Below are 21,020 nucleotides of genomic sequence, written 5' to 3' on the forward strand. Positions count from 1 at the left end.
TGGTTAACAACATGAAGTTTTCCAGGCTTGCTTAATCGAGCTTGGTGGAGTAGGAAGGGGCAAAGATATGATGCTGAACTTTTATAAGATGTTAGTTCAGCCTCAGCTTGGAATATCGGGTCCATCTCTGGTGCTGGACGCAATCCAGCATGGGTGTGAAGGCACTGGAGAGGATGTTCCAGGGTGAGGAATTTCCACTATGAAGATAAATCGGAGAACTGGAACTGTTTCCTTGGAGAACATAAGGCTGAAAGAAGATCGGGTTGAAATATTCAAGATCATGAGAGGTCTGGCCAGAGAAAATGGGGAGAGAATGTTCCCACATATGAAATGAAGAAACATGAAACAAGAGGACAATGATTTAAAGTAATTAGTGAAAGGAGGAAAAGCAATATGAGGAGAAACATTTTCATGCAGTTTGTGGTTAGGACCTGAAATGCCTGTGTGTGTAGTTTTGGCAAGTTCACTTGAGTCTTTGCAAGGAAATTAGATTGTTACTTAACAGGGAACACTGAACAGGATTACAGGAAGGAGGCAAGAGAGTGGGCATGAAGTGAAAACTCATTTGATAAACTAGTGACGACATGATGGACCGAATGGCTGACTCCTGCACTGAAACGATTTTGTGATATGTTGAAGCATTGGTGCTCCATGAGCATGGTATTCTATTATTGGGAAGATAAGAGGACTGGTCTAAACTAGACGTATTATTGGGAAGATAAGAGGACTGGTCTAAACTAGACAATGTTGGTTGCATTTGTGAAGAAAGGGTAAACATTAGGCTTGACTATGAAGGTGATAGTTTTACTTATCAGATTTGCATTTGATAATGAGTCTGCAAACATTTTTGATGAGGAGCCTTGTTTGTGGAGGTTGTGTCTGTGACAATTTCTTCCATCCGATTTAGGCAGTCACAAATTCAGTTTTATTACTAGCACAGAACTAATTCATGTATTAATCATCAGCCATTGTAATCATCATCTCATTGAGAGTTGTACACTGCATATATATTGGAGCAATTAAGTAGAAATGTTCCAGGATGAAGCCTAGAAAGATATTTCATAGATTCTGGGTATGTTCAGTTAATGTTGTTAATGTAATCATTTTGACCTGACTAATTGTGTTTACTGTTTCATATAATTTCAATCTGTGTGTAGTACTTGATTTTGACATGATTAATTCACAGAATTTTAAATGAAGCTCCTTTAATATTATGGTGACCTGAATGCTATCGACTTTTCTAAAAATACCTTGTAACTTTTGATTCGATGTGCAGAGTATTTCATTAGCCAGATGAGAAAACTAATTGGGTTCTTCACTCTTGCAACAAAAATTGCACTGTGCTTCCAACTATCAATGTGAAAGATTTTTTTGAGCAAACTTGGTAAATATTTTAATTTGCTGTTTGCTGAGGTGCTTTGAAATAGCCTTTGCACAACAGAGTGATTCCACAATCCATGTTAACCCATTTAAAGGGTTCTTCAGGCAATGCATTTCAGATCTCCAGCATCTGAAGTTTTCTGTTTTATCTTTGTGTTTTGCTACAGATAGTTGTCCAGGAAAACTAATAGAGATTCAAGGAAAAGTTGGACTATTTCTGGAAGGACAAATATACCCGGCCTTAGAGGGTGTTGAGATTATTATCACTGAGAAAACCTCAACACCACTGATCACTGTATTCACTAATGAAGAGGGGTCATACAGGTACGTGAAAAGAGGTTTAGTAATCTGTGCAATAGCTTTGAAGATCATTTGGCTGCATCTCATTTTGTGAATTTGAGATTGTGAAGAAAATTGAGTTGTGTGTATCTTTGGATCTGATTCCTTGCGCCCAAGAAATTGATCATCATGTAGCTTACATTGTGGACACTGAAGCTCAAAGTTGTTTTCTTTACATTTGGACTCATGTACACTGGCAGGTAAATGTTTCAATCTGATAAAGATTTATGGATTTTTAGTAGATTTTACAAAATTGAAAGACACAAAAGGGTAAAAGTTGGGCAGTGATTTCAACAGGAAACTGCTGGAGCAGACTTTTTCAGAAGGAGGCCAAGGAAAATGCCAGATGGAGACACATGGGGGCAGTGTGAGCCTACGGATAGAGCAATGCTTAATATTTTTATTTTGGGCAAAAGTGAGGACTGCGGATGCTGGAAACCAGAGTTTAGATCAGAGTAATGCTGGAAAATCACAGCAGGTCAGGCAATATCCGAGGAGCAAGAAAATTGACGTTTTGGCAAAAAGCCCCTCATCAGGAAGAGAGGCAGAGAGCCTCCAGGGTGGAGAGAGAAATGGGGGGGAGGGGGGTGGAGGTGATAGGTCAGAGGGGAGGGTGGAGTGGATAGGTGGAAAGGCAGGTAGGACAGGTCATGAGGGCGATGCTGAGCTGGAAGGCTGGAACTGGGGTGACATGGGGGGGGAAGGGGAAATGAGGAAACTGTTGAAGTCCACATTGATGCCCTGGGGTTGAAGTGTTCACAACATAGTTGTACTTGGTCAGCTGTGCGTATTAAGTGGTATTTTGCTTATAAAGGAATAGTTTGGAGCTGTGAAAATCTAATCAGTTTATGTTGTGTTCAACAGTACTGTTTCTTTTCTGTTTCTTCCAGCGACGTACATTATTAAACCATTGGGATTCACAGAAGTAATATAACCATCTTTTTTGTTTGTATTTACAAGAGTTGGACCATTGCATAGAGACCAGGAGTATTCTGTAACTGCCCAAAAGGAAGGTTTTGTTTTGACTGCATTAAAGGGAACAGTTGGCGATTTTAAAGCGTTTGCATTGGCAGGAGTTACTTTTGAGGTAATTTAATATTAAGTGCTGTGTACAAATTGTAAATTTTAACTAATCATTGAGTTCACTTTGATCTATTTTGTTTTTGTTTAATTAGTATGTCTGTTAAAGGTATTTTATAAATAAACACATTCTCGCACCGAAGCTGGTTAACATTACTTAATCCATGTATGGATTTTTCAATCAGGTTAAAAATGTGTGGTCATCCTGCAGCACCAAAAATAGCCAAAATTAAATGAAGAGGAGTGTTGAATTAAAATGACAAACCAATACACCATTCCACTATTGCGGACATTTTTGTGCATATAAACTGATCATTTGATAATTTTATTAAGAAACTGAACCATATAAGGGATAGGATTATATTTGTTATATCTAGTTATTACAGTTTGCCAGTCACGGTCACATGGCATGCTATTTCGTACAGACTTTCATGGGAATGACACTTTTTTTTTGCATCACTCAGCTTTTGTTGTTTACAATATTGTAAGAGAAACAGAATCCCCACAGTGTGGGAGCAGGCCACATGGCCCATCATGTCAATACCGACCCTCCGAAGAACACCTCACCTAGATCCACCCTGCTGCCCTGTCCCTGTAACCCTGCATTTCCTGTGGATAACCCACCTAACCAACACATCCCTGCACGCTATGAGCAATTTAGCATGGCCAATCCACCTAACCTGCACATCTTTGGACTGTGGCAGGAAACCTACGCTGGACACTCTGCAAACTCCACACAAATAGTTGCCCGAGAGTCAAACCTGGGTTTCTGGCGCTGTGAGGCAGCACTGTTAACCACTGAGCCACCGTGCTGTCCTGATTTTCCTTCTAGAATTCTTCATAAATATGTTTCACAATTTCCAGATTCATCTCGAGTTAAAATCATTTGAATTACATTTAACAGTAGAGCTCACTTAGTATAAGCTTTTAAATGTTTGAATTTTGAAGTGCTCAGTGTAGCTAGGATATGTATTTTCTTGTGCACTATTTGGATCAGTATTAAAGCCAGTGGGTGCTCTGGTTTTATTGAATAGAAGCATCTGCTTAGGGACTGTAAAGCACATCCTGGGACATCCTGATCCAAATAAAATCAACTTTGTTTAGATTGTTTTTGCATTCAATTTTAACAACTTGTATTTAAAGATCATGTGGGGATTAGTGCCAACAGACTCTGTCAGGCTATTTAACAAACAAATGTGTCTTCTCGAGCTAATCTGGTTAATGACAATGACCAGATAATGATAATGTTAATGATAATGACTAATACAAGTGATTAGTTGTGATATTGGTGTAACTCTTACTGTAACATCGGTAGTTTTCCTGGAATTGTGAATTTTCTTTTTATTGCCATTTTAAAATGATACAATGGAATTTACTCTTATATAACCAGATAAAAACTGAAGATGATCAACCCCTTGCCGGAGTTCTTTTGTCTCTTAGTGGAGGACAATTCCGTTCTAACCTGCTGACCCAAGAGAATGGCATGCTCACTTTTGCAAACCTGGTAATGTTTAATTTATTTCATCAGAAAGTGAAGTTATTCAATTCTAAATTTGGTTAGAGATTGTTCTCTATATTTTATGTAAGCATTTTGATGGAGGTGGGAAATGGAGAATTGTTTTACTTCTGTTGTCAGAGTCAAATTGAGGGTTTGAAGTGGTGTACAGCCTGGACCAGGTGTACAGTGAAGCTCCCATTACATTGGTGTGACATTGTGCCTTCTCCAGCCTCAGAGGAGTGTCCATTAGTACACCTCACCACTGCTCACACAACGCCAGTCTGTCTGTCTAATTGTGGCTTATTAAGAACTGAGTTGAGTCTATATGGGCTAATTTCATTTGGTACTCTATAAGAGAGAGAAAATCATTATCTTACAAATTGAATAATTTTTTTTGCAGAATCATCTAGCGCACTTTACCATCCATTCTCTTTTCAGTGTATTTGTGTAAATGAAATTGTAACAGCTGTTGGCTCGTATACCATGGAGCCTGATCAGTACTGGACATAAAATGCAAACTTCTACCACTGTTGTTTAATTTTTTCATTCAAATGTTAAATAATTGCATATTGTAATTGTATTCTGTGTTGGTGTTTAGAGTCCTGGTCAGTATTACTTCAAACCCATGATGAAGGAGTTTCGCTTTGAGCCTGCATCACAAATGATCGAAATACAAGAAGGACAAACTCTTAAAATCAAGATTACGGGCTATCGGACTGCCTACAGGTTTGTCAGGGAAGGGAGAAATATATTCTCTATCTGAATGTCTTTTTGGACATGTTCCTGTATGATAGACAAGTTGTTGTCAGAAATTGGTGTGTTGGTTCTGGTGCACAGACCTTTGTGGGTGTGTTCTGTAATAGGAATAAGGAACAACTAGAGCAGCTTAGAAGTGCAGTCTGGTATGCTGCTGCACTATTGCAAATTTTCCTGCAGAATAAGATTTTAAAAAATAAAATGCTGTAGGTAGACACAGTGCTGTAAGGTGGCACGGTGGCTCACTGGTTAGTACTGCTGCCTCACAGCACCAGGGTCCCAGGTTCGATTCCAGCCTCGGGCGACTGTCTGTGTGGAGTTTGCACATTCTTCCTGTGTCTGCATGGGTTTCCTCCCATAGTCCAAAGATGTGCAGGTCAGGTGAATTGGCCATGCTAAATTGCCCATAGTGTTAGGTACATTAGTCAGAGGGAAATGGGACCGGGTGGGTTACTCTTCGGAGGGTCAGTATGGACTTGTTGTGCCAAAGGGTGTGTTTTCATACTGTAAGGAATCTAATCTAGACTAAAATTTCATTATGAAAAATTCCCTAATATTAAAGTGAATTACATTACTGATTATAGCGAAAATTAGCTATAAGCATTAAGCTAACACTACATCCATTGCAGAATGTATTTAATGCTTTATGATTGAACTTGATGTAATCTTTGTTTCTAATGTGTTAAAACCATGAAATATGTTCCATAAAAATGATTGTTAACCTCCATTTGAGCTGGAGTGGAACATTTTAAAATAAATGCAACTCTGTGCTTTGTCTGAGAGATACACTCTGTTTTGTATGAATAGAAGTGAACCCTGTATATCCCTGTGAAATACCAGCAATCAGTAGGGCCACAGGCTGCTGCTCTGCACAGTGTATAGTGATCTCTGCTGTGCAGAACGGAGGTCAAGTATTATCCAGTGGGGATGAGCTGGAAAATCACTGTAAGCTTTGTCATGAACTGCTGAGTAGTTATCTTCAGTGGAAGCCTGGGGAATGTCTTTCATGTGGGAAAGGTTTATAGTACACTTAAACAGGATGAGAAAATAATTTCTGAGAAGTTCACCTTTGAAAGCTGAACCCATTTAGCTACAAAATAAATAAATTGACCTCTCGTGTATTCTAGATTTTTAATACACCTGTTGAAAGCTTTTTCTTCAACTGTCTGTGTTTTATCCTATGGAATTTCTTTCTTTAAACCTCACCAACAAGATGTTCGAAACCTATCTTCTTGCCTAAGCTTTTCTCGTTTGTCCTGTTAACTTTTTATGTGGCTCAGTGTCACATTCTGATTGGTAATGCTCCCTTGGGGTGTTTAACAGTGTTAAAGGCTCCACATCAAAAGAGTCACAATCATAGAACTTCCTCTCTTAGAGCTCTGTGGTCATATCAACATTGGATGAACTGCAGTGGTTTAAGAAGGCTGTTACGATTACCTTCCCAAGGTCAGTTAGTAATGAGTAATGCAGGCCTTATTGGTGTGACTCACATCCCATGAAGGAGTAAAGAAAAGCAAATGATTAATTTTGGGTCGAATTATATTACCATTACTATCGACATAGTAATGTTTGTAGCGCTTACGCTGATCACTGTTCTCTTGTTACAATTTGAAAGACTCTGTTCAGCATTGTGGTCAAAGTACATTACTAACTAACTTAGGTAAAACCAGGAAAATAACCAGCTCTATTCCTGACTTTTGTAGCAAGATATTCAAATGGTGTGTTGATTTGCATGTTGAGCAGTTTTGTTCCAGCTTGTGAAAAAGCTCTGTAAAGGATTCAAAAGAAATTGCAGGAACAGTGATCTTGGGATGTTTTTTCTTGAGATGTATAATAGCATTTGAAAAAGGCATTCAGTTCTGTGCAGCCAGTAATCTGAAATATTACCATAAAATAAACATCTTTTTTTTAAAGCTGTTATGGAACAGTATCCTCATTAAATGGGGAACCTGAGCAAGGAATTGCGGTGGAAGCTGTTGGCCAGAATGATTGTAGCATTTATGGAGAGGATACAGTGACTGATGAAGATGGAAAATTCCGTCTCCGTGGTCTACTGGTAAGAGTTAACAATTTAACTCTCATAGGTTTATTTAATGATGAAAATGTTTATGAAAGAGCATCTGATGCATCTGGAAAATGTATTGCACAATTTGATAATGTGTCAAAATAATGACAAGTTTGTGTGTTTCAAAATGAACACAGTAACATAAGTCACTGCTTTCTTAGTGTTCTTTATATGGGGACCGGCTGTGGAACTTGATCACATGAACCTCCTGACAATGTTGACCTATAGGGAAGGACTCTATTACATAGAACATTACAGCGCAGTGCAGGCCCTTTGGCTCTCTGTTGCCCCCGACCTGTGAAACCCATCTATCCTACAGTATTCCATTTTCATCCATATGTTTATCTGTGACTATTTAAATGCCCTTAAAGCTGGCAAGGCTACTACTGTTGCAGGCAGTGTGTTCCATGCCCTTTCTATTCTCTGAGTAAAGAAATTACCTCTGACATCTGTCCTACATCTATCACCCCTCAGTTTAAAGCTATGTCCCCTCGTGCTAGCCATCACCATCTGAGGAAAAAAGCTGTCATTGTCCACCCTTTCTAACCCTCTGTTTATCTGATATGTCTCAATTAAGTCACCTCTCAACCTTCTTCTCGCTAATGAAAACAGCCTCAAGTTCCTCATAAGACCTTCCCTCCATACCAGGCAACATCCTAGTAAATCTCCTCTGAATCCTTTCCTAAGCTTCCACATCCTCCCTGTAATGTGGTGACTCAATGTACGCAATACTCCAAGTGCGGCTGCACCAGAGTTTTGTACAGCTGCAGCATGACCTCGTGGCTCTGAAACTCTGTCCCTGTATCAATAAAAGCTAATACATTGTATGCCTTCTTAACAACCCTCTCAACCTGGGTGGTAACTTTCAGGGATCTATATACATGGACACCGAGATCTTTCCGCTCATCTACACTACCAAGAATGTTTGTTTGGGTTTGGGCTCTCTCTCCCTACCTCTTTTATTGAATTCCCAGCAAATTGACATTTCTATAAGAATTAAAAATACAAAATGCTGGAAAAACACAGGTCAGGTAGCATCCATGGAGCGAGGAAAAGCAGAAAAGATGTTCTTTCTTCTTGCTGATAAGTTGCTAATTGCTCATTTCCTGCAGTTCTTAAAAAAGGTCTAGAGATGTGTACATTAAATATTTATTTTTTCTCCAGATATTTTCCTGCTTCATTTCTACCTTTTTTAAAAAAGTTTCAGGTTTCCAGTTACCATAGTGTTTTGTCAATCATTTCCAGAAATAAACCTATGTCCACTTTGATCAAAAATTTGGAAACTTGTACTCTGATAACAAATAGTATGCGGAGAATGAATAAATGAATTTTTAATGAAGTTGGTTTGTACCTCTGTTTCTTTGAAAAGGTGATGTACATCAGATGAGCAGTAAAGCTGAATCTAATGGTGAAGTTTACATGGATATGAGCACACAGAAAGAAAATGAATCCAGCAGAGTAATAAGGAAATCAAATGCTCGACTAATGCATTACTTTAAACTATCTTCAAAATATAAAAATGTTCAATTGAATTCTTTTCAGAATCATTTAACTCTACCTCATAGAGTGCTGTCTCCCTGCTGAGACTTGCCAAACATATCTGGTTGTCATGAAAGAAATGGAATAATAGTTGAGCAGAATCACAGGATCTTCATGGCAAAATTAGCTTTGAGATATGTTACTTTGCAGATGTACAAAGAACAAAGAAAATTTACAGCCCAGGAACAGGCCCTTCGGCCCTCCAAGCCTGAGCCAATCCAAATCCAATGTCTAAACCAACGCCCAATTCCTAAGCATATGTATCCCTCTGCTCCCCACCTACTCATGCTCTATTCAGACGCATCTTAAATGAATCTATCATGCCTGCCTCTACTACCTCTGCTGGCAACACCTTCCAGGCACCTACCACCCTCTTGTAAAGTACTTGCTGCGTGCATACCCCTTAAACTTTTCACCTCTCACTTTGAAAGCGTGACCTCTACCCTGTCTATACCCTTCATGATTTTGTAGACCTCAATCAGGTCACCCCTCAATCGCCTTTTTTCTAATGAAAATAAACCTAACCTATTCAACCTCTCTTCATAGCTAGCACCTTCCATACCAGGCTACATCCTCGTAAACCTCTGCACCCTCTCCAAAGCGTCCACATCCTTTTGGTAATGTGGCGACCAGAACTGTACACCGTATTCTAAATTCGGCTGAACCAATGTCTTGTACAATTTTAACATGACCTGCCAGCTTTTATACTCAATACCTTGTCCGATGAAGGCACGCATACCATATGCCTTCTTGACCACTCTATCCACCTGGGCAGCAACCTTCAGGGTATAATGGACCAGATCTCTCTGCTCATCAACTTTTCCCAAGGCTCTTCTGTTTACTTTATAATTTGCTCTAGAATTAGACTTCCCAAAATGCATCACCTCACATTTGCCTGGATTGAACTCCATCTGCCACTTCTCTGCCCAACTCTCCAGTCTATCTATATTCTCCTGTATTCTCTGACAGTCCCTTATGTTTCTGCTACTCCACCAATCTTTGTGTCATCTGCAAACTTACTGATCATACCAACAGTGCCCTCTTCCAGATCATTTATGTATATCACAAACAACAGTAGCCCCAACACCAACCGCTGTGGATCACCACTGGTCACCTTTCTCCATTTCGAGAAACTCCCTTCAACCACTACTCTCTGTCTCCTGTTGCTCAACCAGTTCTTTATCCACCTAGCTAGAACACCCTGCACACCATGTGACTTCACTTTCTATATTAGTTTACCATGGGGAACCTTATCAAACACCTTACTAAAGTCCATGTATGTGACATCTACAGCCCTTCCTTCAACTATCAACTTGGTCACTTCCTCAAAGAACTCCATTAAGTTGGTAAAGCACGATCTCCCCCACACAAAGCCATGTTGCCTATCACTGATAAGCCCATTGTTTTCTAAACGTAAATAGATTTTATCCCTCAGTACCTTCTCCAACAACCTTCCTGGCACCAACATCAGGCTCACTGGTCTGTAGTTACTTGGAGTATCCCTACTACCCTTCTTGTATAGGGGGACAACATGAGCAACCCTCCAGTCCTCTGGCATCTCACCTGTGTTTAAGGATGCTACAAAGATATCTGTCAGGGCCCCAGCTATTTCCTCTCTCACCTCCCTCAGCAACCTGGGATAGATCCCATCCGGTCCTGGGGATTTGTCCACCTTAGTAACCTCAGCCTACCCAACACATCTTCCCTACTTATGTCAACATTATCCAGAGTTGTCAAACTTCTATCTCTAATCTCAACATTCATCATGTGCCTCTCCTCATTGAACACTGATGCAAAGTAATCATTCAAAATCTCACCCATTCTCTCAGGTTTGATACACAGCCTTCCTTCCTTATCCTTTAGTGGACCAATCCTTTCTCTAGTTACCCGCTTGCTTATTATATAAGAATAAAAGACTTTGTGATTCTCCTTAATTCTGATCGCTAAAGCTATTTCATGACCCCTTTTAGTCCACTTGATTCCTAGTTTAAGACTGGCCCTTCTCTTCCAATATTCCTCCAGGGCCCGTTCTGTTCTTATCTGCCTGGATCTTATGTATGCTTCCCTTTTCCTCTTGGCTAGTTGTACGATTTCGCTTGTCATCCACGGTTCACGAATCTTGTCTTTCCAACGGGACATGCCTATCCTGCCCTATCTTTAACCTATCTTTGAAAACCTTCCACATATCAAAAGTTGTCTGCCCTTCAAATAGCTGTGTCCAATCCACATTTTCCAGCTCCTGCCTAATTTTGACGTAATTGGCCTTTGCCCAGTTTAGTACTCTTCCCTTGGGACCACTCTCATCTTTGTCTACGAGTATCCTAAAACTTACAGGATTGTGGTCACTGTTCCCAAAGAAATCCCCCACTGCAATATCTAATACCTGTCCTGGCTCATTCCCCAGTACCAGGTCCAATATGACCCTTTCCCTTGTTGGACTATTGACATACTGCTCTAGAAGGTTGAAACTTGAAGAAGGGCCTGTGCCCGAAACGTCGAATCTCCTGTTCCCTGGATGCTGCCTGACCTGCTGTGCTGTTCCAGCAATAAAGTTTCAACATACTGCTCTAGAAAACTTACATGTAATCTTCTTACAAATTCTGCCCCATCCAGACTCTGACACTTAAGTGTATTCCAGTCAATGTTCAGAAAATTAAAATCTCCCATCACCAGTACCCTGTTGTCTCTGCATCTTTCCATAATCTGTTTACCTATTTCTTCTTCTACCTCACGCTCACTGTTGCGAGGCCTGTAATACGGTCTCAACAATGTAACTGCACCCTTCTTATTGCTCAGCTCCACCCATAATGCCTCACAACTGAAGCCCTCCATAGTGTCCTCCTTTAGCACAGTCGTGATATCGTCCCTGTCCAGCAATGCAACTCCCCGCCCCACACCCCCTTTTTTTTTTATTCCCTCCCTGTCCTGTCTGAAGCATCTATATCCTGGAACATTTAGTTGCCAATCATTCCCTTTCTTCAACCAAGTCTCTGTGATTGCAATAACGTCATACTCCCAGGCACCAAGCCTAAGTTCATCTGCCTTACCCACTATACTCCTTGCATTAAAGTATATGCATTTCAGGCCACCAGTTCTTTTGCGTTCACCTGCTGTCTGCCTACTCTTCCTCTTATTAATGCTATCTTCATGATTCTTACAGTCTCCACTCTCCACTTTGCTGTCTATTTGTCTTCTCTTCTGGTTCCCAACCACCTGCCACGTTATTTTAAAACCTCCCCAACAGCAAGAGCAAAAGCTGTTGTAAATAATGACTATGCCCGCTTCCCAATTCTCCAAATTAGCATTGGTATTATTATTGTGATACTGGTGATATTACTACTGGGCAAGTTGGAATCCGGACTGAAAATCTAGCTTGATTGTGTTTTTTAGGGTTTTAACAGGGTTTTTTCTCACTGAAACATTAACACACAATGCTGCAGATTTGGTTTTGACGATCAAGCAGAAGTTTATTTTGCAAAACGATAAATAATAGAATAAACCAAACTATTTACGTATACCACACATTTTAAGATTTAGACACACACTGTAAAAAATAAAACTCCATTATTCCTAGCAGCATCCCACTGCAGTACTCATTCATCAGAGAAAAATGTTCTTCTCTGATTTAGCTGTGGCTTTAATTCCCAGTCACAAAAATCTGATAACTTATTTCATGATTCATCATGTAACCTAGGTTAAATGTTCTCAGCTTCAAATAATCTTCAAGGCATGAGGGGTATGGATAAGGTTAAAAGCAGGTGTCTTTTCCCTAGTGTGGGGGGTTTCAAGACTTGGGGTCACATTTTTAAGTTGAAAGGAGAGAGATTTTTAAAGAGACATGGGCAGCAAATGTTTTACATAGAGGGTGGTTCGCATGTGGAATGAACTGCCTGAGGAAGTGGTGGATGTGGGCACATTTAAAAGACATTTGGATAAGTACATGAATAGGAAGAGTTTAGAGGAATATGGGCCAGGAGCAGGCGGTGGGACTAATTTAGTTTGGGATTATGTTTGGCATGGACTGCTGGACTGAAAGGTCTGTTTCTGTGCTCTATGATTCTATGATTTCTGGTCTGGAACTTTTAAATTAAATTTCTTACACTAAGGTAACCTATTTTTTGACAGTTTAAAACTATTTGCTCCCTTTCTCAGGACAAACTGCTTTACATACCCAGCTTGAGCTGTAGAACCCTACAGGGTCATTGTGGAGGAATTTAACTTCCCCAAAATTGACTGGAAATGCTATAACTCTAGTGTGTTGGATGGATCAGTTTTTGTCCAATGTATACAGGGGGGTTTCCTGACACAGTATGTCGAAGGGCCCACAAGCGGGAAGGCCACACAGGATCTGGTGCTTGGTAATGAACCAGGCCAGGTGTTTGATTTAGTGGTAGGTGAGCACTTTGGAGAGAGTGACCATAATTCAGTTATGTTTAGTTTAGCAATGGAAAGGGATAGGTACATGCCACAGATCGAGTTATTGATGGGGCAAGGGCAATTATAATGCGATTAGGCAAGACTTAGGATGCATAGGATGGGGTAGCAAAATGCAGGGGATGCAGACAATGGAAATGTGGAAGCTGGTTTAAGGAACAGATATTGTGTGTCCTTGATAGGTATGTCCCTGTCAGGCAGGGAGGAAGTGATAAGGTAAGGGAACCATGGTTTACTACAGAAATTGCATCTCTTGTTAAGCAGAAGAAGGAGGCTTATGTGTTGATGAGACAAGATGGTTCAGATGAGGCGACGGAGAGTTACAGATCAGCCAGGAAGGATTTAACGAGAGAGTTAAGAAGAGCAAAGAGAGAACACGAGCAGTCTTTAGCAAATAGAATAAAGGAGAACCCTAAAGCTTTCTACAGGTATGTGAGGAGTAAAAGGATGACTAGGGTAGGAATAGGGCCAGTCAAAGACAGAAGTGGGAAGTACAGTGTGGACCCTGTGGAAATCAGAGAGGTGCTAATCAAACATTTCTCATTGGTTTTCACTCAGGAAAAGGAGAACATTGTAGAGGAGAAAAATGAGATTCGAAATATTAGACTAGAAAAGATCGAGGTTAGTTACGAGCAGGTGTTGCCAATTGTAGAAGGAGTGAAAGTAGACAAGTCCCCTGGGCTGGATGGGATTTATCCGAGGATTCTCTGGGAAGCTAGGGAGGAGATAGCAGAGCCTTTGATATTTGAGTCGTCATTGTCTACAGGTTTGGTACCGGAGGACTGGAGGATTGCAAATGTTGTGCCCTTGCTCAAGAAGGGCAGTAGAGATGACCCAGGTAATTATAGACCAGTGAGCCTTACTTCTGTTGTAGCAATGGTTTTGGAAAGGATTATAAGAAATAAGGTTTATAATCATCTCGCAAGCAACAATTTGATTTCAGACAGTCAGCATGGTTTCGTCAAGGGCAGGTCGTGTTTCACAAATCTCATTGAGTTTTTTGAGAAGGTGACCAAGCATGTAGATGAGGGTAGGGCAGTTGATGTGGTATACATGGACTTCAGTAAAGCCTTTCATAAAGTTCCACATGGTAGGCTTATGGAGAAAATGCAGAGGCATGGGATTGAGGGTGATTTAGCAGTTTGGAGTAGAAACTGGCTTTCTGAAAGAAGGCAGCAAGTGGTGGTTGATGAAAAATATTCAGCCTGGAGTCGGGTTACTAGTGGTGTGCCACAAGGATCTGTTTTGGGACCACTGCTGTTTGTCATTTTTATAAATTACTTAGACACAGGCATAGGTGGATGGATTAGTAAATTTGTAGATGACACTAAAGTTGGTGGAGTAGTGGACAGTGTGGAAGAATGTTACAGGTTGCAGGATGACTTGGATAAACTGCAGAATTGGACTGAGAGGTGGCAAATGGAGTTTAATGTAACTAAATGTGAGATGATGCACTTTGGGAAGAATAACAGGAAGGCAGAGTACTGGGTCAATGGAAAGATTCTTGGTGGTGTGGGTGTGCAGAAAGATCTCGGTGTCCATGTACATAGATCCCTGAAAGTTGCCATTCAGGTGGATAGTGCTGTTAAGAAGGCATACGGTGTGTTCGATTTCATTCATAGAGGGATTGAGATCCGGAGCCACAATATCATGCTGCAACTATACAAAACGCTGGTGCGGCCACACTTGGAATATTGTGTACAGTTCTGGTCCCCATATTTCGGGAAGGAAGCATTGGAAAAGGTGCAGAGGAAATTTACCAGGATGTTGCCTGGTCTGGAGGGAAGGTCTTATGTGGAAAGGCTGAGAGAACTTGGGTCTGTTCTCATTGGCAAGAAGAAGGCTAAGAGGGGATTTGATAGAGACATACAAGATGATCAGAGGATTAGATAGGGTAGACAGTGAAAGTTTTTTTCCTAGGATGATGACGTCAGAGTGTACGAGGGGGCATAATACAAATTGAGGGGTGATGGATTTAAGACAGATGTCAGAGGCAGGTTCTTTACGCAGAGAGTGGTAAGGGAGTGGAATGCTCTACCTGCTAATGTAGTCAACTCAGCCACATTAGGGAGATTTAAACAATCCTTAGATAAGCACATGGATGATTTTGGGATAGTGTAGGGGGACGAGCTGAAAAAAGTTCACAGGTCGGCGCAATATCGAGGGACAAAGGGCCTGTTCTGCGCTGTATTGTTCTATGAACTGCTCAAACTGTGTAAAAAGACCTTTATATTTTTAAGCGATCAGTGCTTCTCCTAATCAAAGGGAAAAAATCAGCCCTGACCTTCCAACTGGAGGCTAATGCACAGCAGTTTACCTTGTTTACTTGTAAAATTCGCCTAATGTACACAAAACCCCATTGCTCTCCAGGAAGCCTTTCTCTCTCACTGTGTTTCAATTAAAAAAATATTCTAGCTACAGAAATACACACAAGTTAATCATTAAATACCTTCAGACACTCAGAAAACCCAATGCTACTCATTCAAATTCAAGAATCCAAACTCTAAAGATAAATTATATAAAATAAATAAGTTAATATAATTAGTATGCATATAAATCACATAGGTTGGAGCTTAAATGCATTGTGCAAATGTCCCTGCATCTTTAGCATTTTAAAATTTCTTACGTGAATTATCAATTGAATTAGTTAGTGATGTTAAATGCCTGGTTTTGAAAGCTTTTGAAAAGAATATTGAATGATTGAATGCTTTGCCTGTCTTTTCTCTGTAGCCCAGTTGTGTGTACCACATTCAGCTGAAAGTTGAAGGCAATGACCACATAGAGAGAGCACTACCCCAGTATCGTTCTGTCAAGGTTAGTCGAGCATAGAATTTCTTGTGTTTATGTTTAAGGCTTTAGCCACATTTTTGAAGTTCTGAGATTGGTTTCATGCTGTAGTGATTGAGTGAAAAGGATCTTTGGAAACCGGAGAACTGAGCAGAGATCTGCAGTGCTGCATGTATTCCTGCTGTTATACAAGATCCCTTAATAGTGGTTGCAGACAAAATGGCTTAGAGTTATATGAACTATTTAAACATAAGCTGACCTTTTTTTTAGGATGGAATTGAACTGTATATCTGGACTGGGCCTGAAGTTTTAAGCCATTTCTTTCTCTGAAATTTCAGATCTTGTTTTGTCAATTAATCTTTTAAAGAACACGAGAAAAATTCTGCTCATAAAATGTAATCATCTGAATTCTAAAAGATTTGCAAATGTTAATTCCTCAAAATTTTGATTAATTGCAACTTTGGACACAAATGAGAGAATATTAAAAGAGAATCCTCATTATGCAGGCGTTGGAACTTAGGGAGTATCTGTGTTCGCTCTGCTGTGTCCTGCACCACAGACCTGAATAAATTGATAGAGATTGTTTATGAAGCATGGTGCTGTAATGCAAGATTGTAAAGCCTGTCACAGGAATTTCCACACATCAGAATGGGCTGTTACCTCTGCCATTATAGCACCAGGCCCTGTCACAGCTGCCTGACAGTGACAATGGACATTGTCTCACTGTCTGTCAGTGCTGTCCAACTAGGAAGCCAGTTAAGAAATTGTGCCATTGGCTATAAGGACATCTGCAGCCAACCTACAGTCCATTGACTATAATTGTCTGTACTCCCACTTCCACTTTCCCTAAGGGGATTAGCTGCTATTATCATATTGCCCACATATGTATGACATGTGACTGATGAATAACTTGCACTTTTACCTTCCTTCCCACTGAATAGCAATATTAGTCAGCAAATACTGCTGCATTTCCAAAAACAAAGATCTGCTGATAATGACCGTTTGGCAACAGGTTTCTGCTTCTCTAGTGACATGGTGGCTCAGTGGTTAGCACTGCAGCCTCACAGTGCCAGGGACTCGCGCGATTGGCTGCGTGGAGTTTGCACATTCTACCCGTTTCTTCTGGGTGCTCTGGTTTCCTCCCACAGTCCAAAGGTATGCGGTTGATAGAAATCAGAAACAAAAACTGAAATTGCTGGAAAAGCTCAGCAGGTCTGGCAGCATCTGTGAAGAGAAATCAGAGTTAATGTTTTGGGTCCAGAGACCCTTCTTCAATTCTTCACTTCAGAATTCGACCCAAAATGTTAACTTTGTTTTCTCTCAACAGATGCTGCCAGGTTTCCTGAGTTTTTCCTGCAATTTCTGTTTTTGTTTATGTTAAGTTTTATGCTTGATGGATTGAAGACACTAAATTTCCCCATAATGTCTGTGGATGTGCAGGCTAGGTAGGTTAGCCTTGGTAGATGCAGGATTACAGGGATAGATTGGTGGGGAGTTCTGGGTAGGATGCCCCTTCGGAGGTTCAGTGCAAAATTGTTGGGCTGAATGGCCCCTTTCCGCACTGTAGGGATTCTGTGATTCTGTATTCATAGAATATCATAACATATCATAGAATCCCCACAGTGTGAAAGCATGCCATTTGGCCCAACAGGTCTACACCGACCCTCCGAAGAGTAACCCACCCAGACCCATCCCCCTACCCTATTACTCTACATTTCTCGTGACTAATGTACCTAATCTACACACCATGAATAATTTAGCATGGCCAATTCACCTGACCTGCATATCTTTGGACTGTGGGAGGAAACAGGAGCACCCAGAGGAAACCCAAGCAGACATAGGGAGAATGTGTAAACTCCACACAGACAGTTGCCCAAGGCTGGAATTGAACCAGGATCTCTAGCGCTGTGAGGCATTAGTGCTAACCCTCCCCATTGTTCATCTGAACAAGGACTGACCTAAATGTTAGATTCGCTTAGGTTAGATTCCCTACAGTGTGGAAACAGGCCCTTCAGTCCAACTAGTAGACACTGACTCTCCGAAGAGTAACCCACCCAGACCCATTTCCCTCTGACTAATGCACCTAGCACTATTTAGCATGGCCAATTCACCTGACCTGCACATCTTTGGACTGTGGGAGGAAACCAGAGCACCAAGAGGAAACCTGCGCAGACATGGGGAGAATGTGCAAACTCCACACAGGCAGTCATCCAAGGCTGGAATCGAACCTGGGACCCTGTTGCTGTGAGGCAGCAGTGCTAACCACTGAGCCACCGTGCTGCCCCACTTACTTTTCTGATTAAAAATCACACCGAAGCTGTTTAGTATCTGGCTTTAAGGCCGACTTCACTAAAACTTGCATTAGTTGTATTCAGGCATCCTGAAATTAACACACATGCTGCAGCTGTATAACCATTGGTGCTTTCGGGATTGTTGGAAGCTTCTGAAGAAACGCTCCTTAATGTGGTGCCGGGAGTGGCCCGCATATCTCCATATTATTGTTGTGGATCCGTGCAGTTTCTCACTTCTGCCACCTCCTGGCTGAGGACTGGCACAGTTTCTAACCTGACCAGAATCTGAAGATCCATGATAAATACTGTAGATGTAAAATCTACAAGTCTGGTCGCATCTGTGGAGAGAGAAAAACAGTAAACATTTCAGTTCCAGTAAAAAGCAGTTCTGAAGTCCAGTCATACTGGACATGAAATGTTAACTCTGCAGAACTGTGAAGAGAGAAACAGAGTTTCTCCAGCACTTTGCGTTTATTTCAGATTTTCAGTATCCGCATTATCTTACTTTCATTAGATGTAAAATTTAGATTTATAAATCTGTTCAAAATGCTTATTTTAAAATGTAGAATGATGCCCGTCTAATTACTATCATTAATTTTAAAAGTTTCCACAGGAGATTACTCTCAGAATAAATATTGCCTTTATGTGCTTTTGTGGATAAAGTTTTGTTTTGTTTTGTTAATCATACTGAAGTTGAGAAACAATAGTAACAACATTAACCCAGCTGTTCTACTTTCTCTGTATTTCCTTTGTTCAGGTTGACAGCAGTGATATTGAAGGTGTGAATATTCTAGCGTTCCGACAGATTAATCAGTTTGATTTAAGTGGCAATGTTATCACCTCACCTGAACACCTTTCTACTTTACGGGTATGTCAGATTACTGCTGCATTCTCTTCTGATACCTCCAGTTCGCAATCATAGAATGGTTGGGAGTCGGTTAGCTCAGTGGCTGGATGACTGGTTTGAGATGCAGAGCGACACCAACAGTGTGGGTTCAACTCCTGCACCAGCTGAGGTTATCATGAGGAACTCTGCTTCGCAACCTCACTCACCCTCTTTCCCGCCCCCCCCCAACTCCCTTTGGGGCTTGGTGACTCTTGGGTATGAAAAGCACCAGTCATTTCTGTCTAATAGGAGAGCAGCCCTATGGTCTGATAAAACTGTGGCAACTTTACCCATTTTCAGCACAGAAGGAGGCCATTTGGCCCATCATATTTTTGCTGATGCTTTGAAGAGCTGGTTCGCCTGGACCACTTCCTCACTTCTCCCCAGAGGTCTGGGCAAGTTTTCCTTTCTGTGTAGGATTTAACTCAGCTAATTAAACAACCCGGTCTTATCTTTTCATCAAAGGAATTCTTTTATTTAGTTTCTTAGAGACAGGATACAGAGAACTTATGATTGCTGTTTTCTGATTTTCTCTCCCCACTTTCCAGGACGTGGGGTCCAGAGGAAGTTTGCAAGAATGATCCCAGGGATGAAGGGCTTGTCATATCAGGAGCAGTTGAGGACTGTGGGTCTGTACATGATGGAGTTTAGAAGGATGAAGGAGTGTCTCATTGAAACTTGGAGAAAACTGAGAGGCCTGGATAGCATGGATGTGGAGAAAATGTTTCCACTAGTAGGAGAGAGAATGACCCAAGGGCAACCTCAGTGAAGGGAGAACTGTTCAGAATTGAGATGAGGAGGAATTTCTTCAGGCAGAGGGTGTGGAATCTGTGGAACTCATTGCTGTGGAGGCCAAGTCACTGAGTGTATTTCACACAAAGATAAACATGTCCTTGATTAGTATGGGGATCAAGGGCTAAAGGGAAGAAGGCAGGAGACTGGGTTGAGAAACATATCAATAACATGATCGAATGGTGGAGCAGACTCATGGGGTTTGGGGAGGGGTGGTGCAGAAAAGATTTACAAGGATGTTACCAGGGCTGGCAGGTTTGAGTTATAAAGGAGAGGCTGGATAGGCTGGGAAGTTTTTCACTAGAGCGTAGGAGGCTGAGAGACCTTGTAGTGATTTATAAAGTCATGAGGGGCATGGATAAGATGAATAGAGTAGGGGAATTCAAAACTAGAGGGCATATTTTTAAGATGAGAGGAGAAAGATTTAAAAGAGATGTGAGGGACAAGTTTTTCACACCGAGGGTTGGTCATAAACGGAATGAACTGCCAGGTACAGTTACAACATTTGGACAGGTACATGAGTGGAAAAATTTAGAGGGATTCTGGTTTTAGTTTGGGAAACTTGATTGGCATGGATGAGTTGGACCGAAGGGTCTGTTTCCATGCTCTAGGACTCTGTGTCTTATGATCTGTCTCATGATCTATGATGTACAAAAGTGGATGATGGAGGGTTTAGTGTGTAGATATGGAGTGACATTTCCGGTGGCATTGTGTATTGCACATCTAGTGAGTTTTTTGAGAAGATTTGTAGCTCAGGTTGAGGTGCTATCCCTATCGCACATCTAGTGTCCAATCTGTTGTTCTAACCTAAATTGCTACGTTTTGATAGGTCAGTTTGTCCAACTTAATAGATCTTAAAAATCTTTAGCATAGTGTTTTGAAATTCACTCATGGGATGTGGGCCTTGCTGGCCAGTCTAGCACTTACTCCCCATCCCGAGTTGCTTTTGAGTATTGTAAATGATACAAATATTTGAAATGTAATCTTTTTAAACATGGACTATAAAGTATATTTCTAATTTATTCAGGTGGTGCTGTATAAAAGTGAAAATCTGGATAACCCCATTCAAACGGTATCGCTGGGACAGTCACTTTTTTTCCATTTCCCACCATTGTTAAGAGATGGTGAGGTATGTTTGCTTTCTGTAGAGTGAACAGTATTCAGCTAAATTGT

General features: G+C 40.9%; 1 protein-coding gene across 2 annotated transcripts in view; it reads left to right on the forward strand.

Moving 5' to 3' along the window:
• Positions 1–21,020, forward strand: part of nomo (nodal modulator) — an 88,332-nt gene that overhangs the window by 56,812 nt on the left and 10,500 nt on the right. For both annotated transcript variants that reach the window (XM_043712142.1, XM_043712141.1), the window contains exons 22-29: positions 1,548–1,704; positions 2,680–2,806; positions 4,190–4,303; positions 4,896–5,023; positions 6,968–7,109; positions 15,822–15,905; positions 18,927–19,037; positions 20,875–20,976. In XM_043712142.1, coding sequence (XP_043568077.1) covers positions 1,548–1,704; positions 2,680–2,806; positions 4,190–4,303; positions 4,896–5,023; positions 6,968–7,109; positions 15,822–15,905; positions 18,927–19,037; positions 20,875–20,976 — 965 coding nt within the window. The remainder of the gene's footprint in view (positions 1–1,547; positions 1,705–2,679; positions 2,807–4,189; positions 4,304–4,895; positions 5,024–6,967; positions 7,110–15,821; positions 15,906–18,926; positions 19,038–20,874; positions 20,977–21,020) is intronic.

This window comes from Chiloscyllium plagiosum, chromosome 21 (genome assembly GCF_004010195.1).
Source record: "Chiloscyllium plagiosum isolate BGI_BamShark_2017 chromosome 21, ASM401019v2, whole genome shotgun sequence".
Classification (NCBI taxonomy): Eukaryota; Metazoa; Chordata; class Chondrichthyes; order Orectolobiformes; family Hemiscylliidae; genus Chiloscyllium; species Chiloscyllium plagiosum.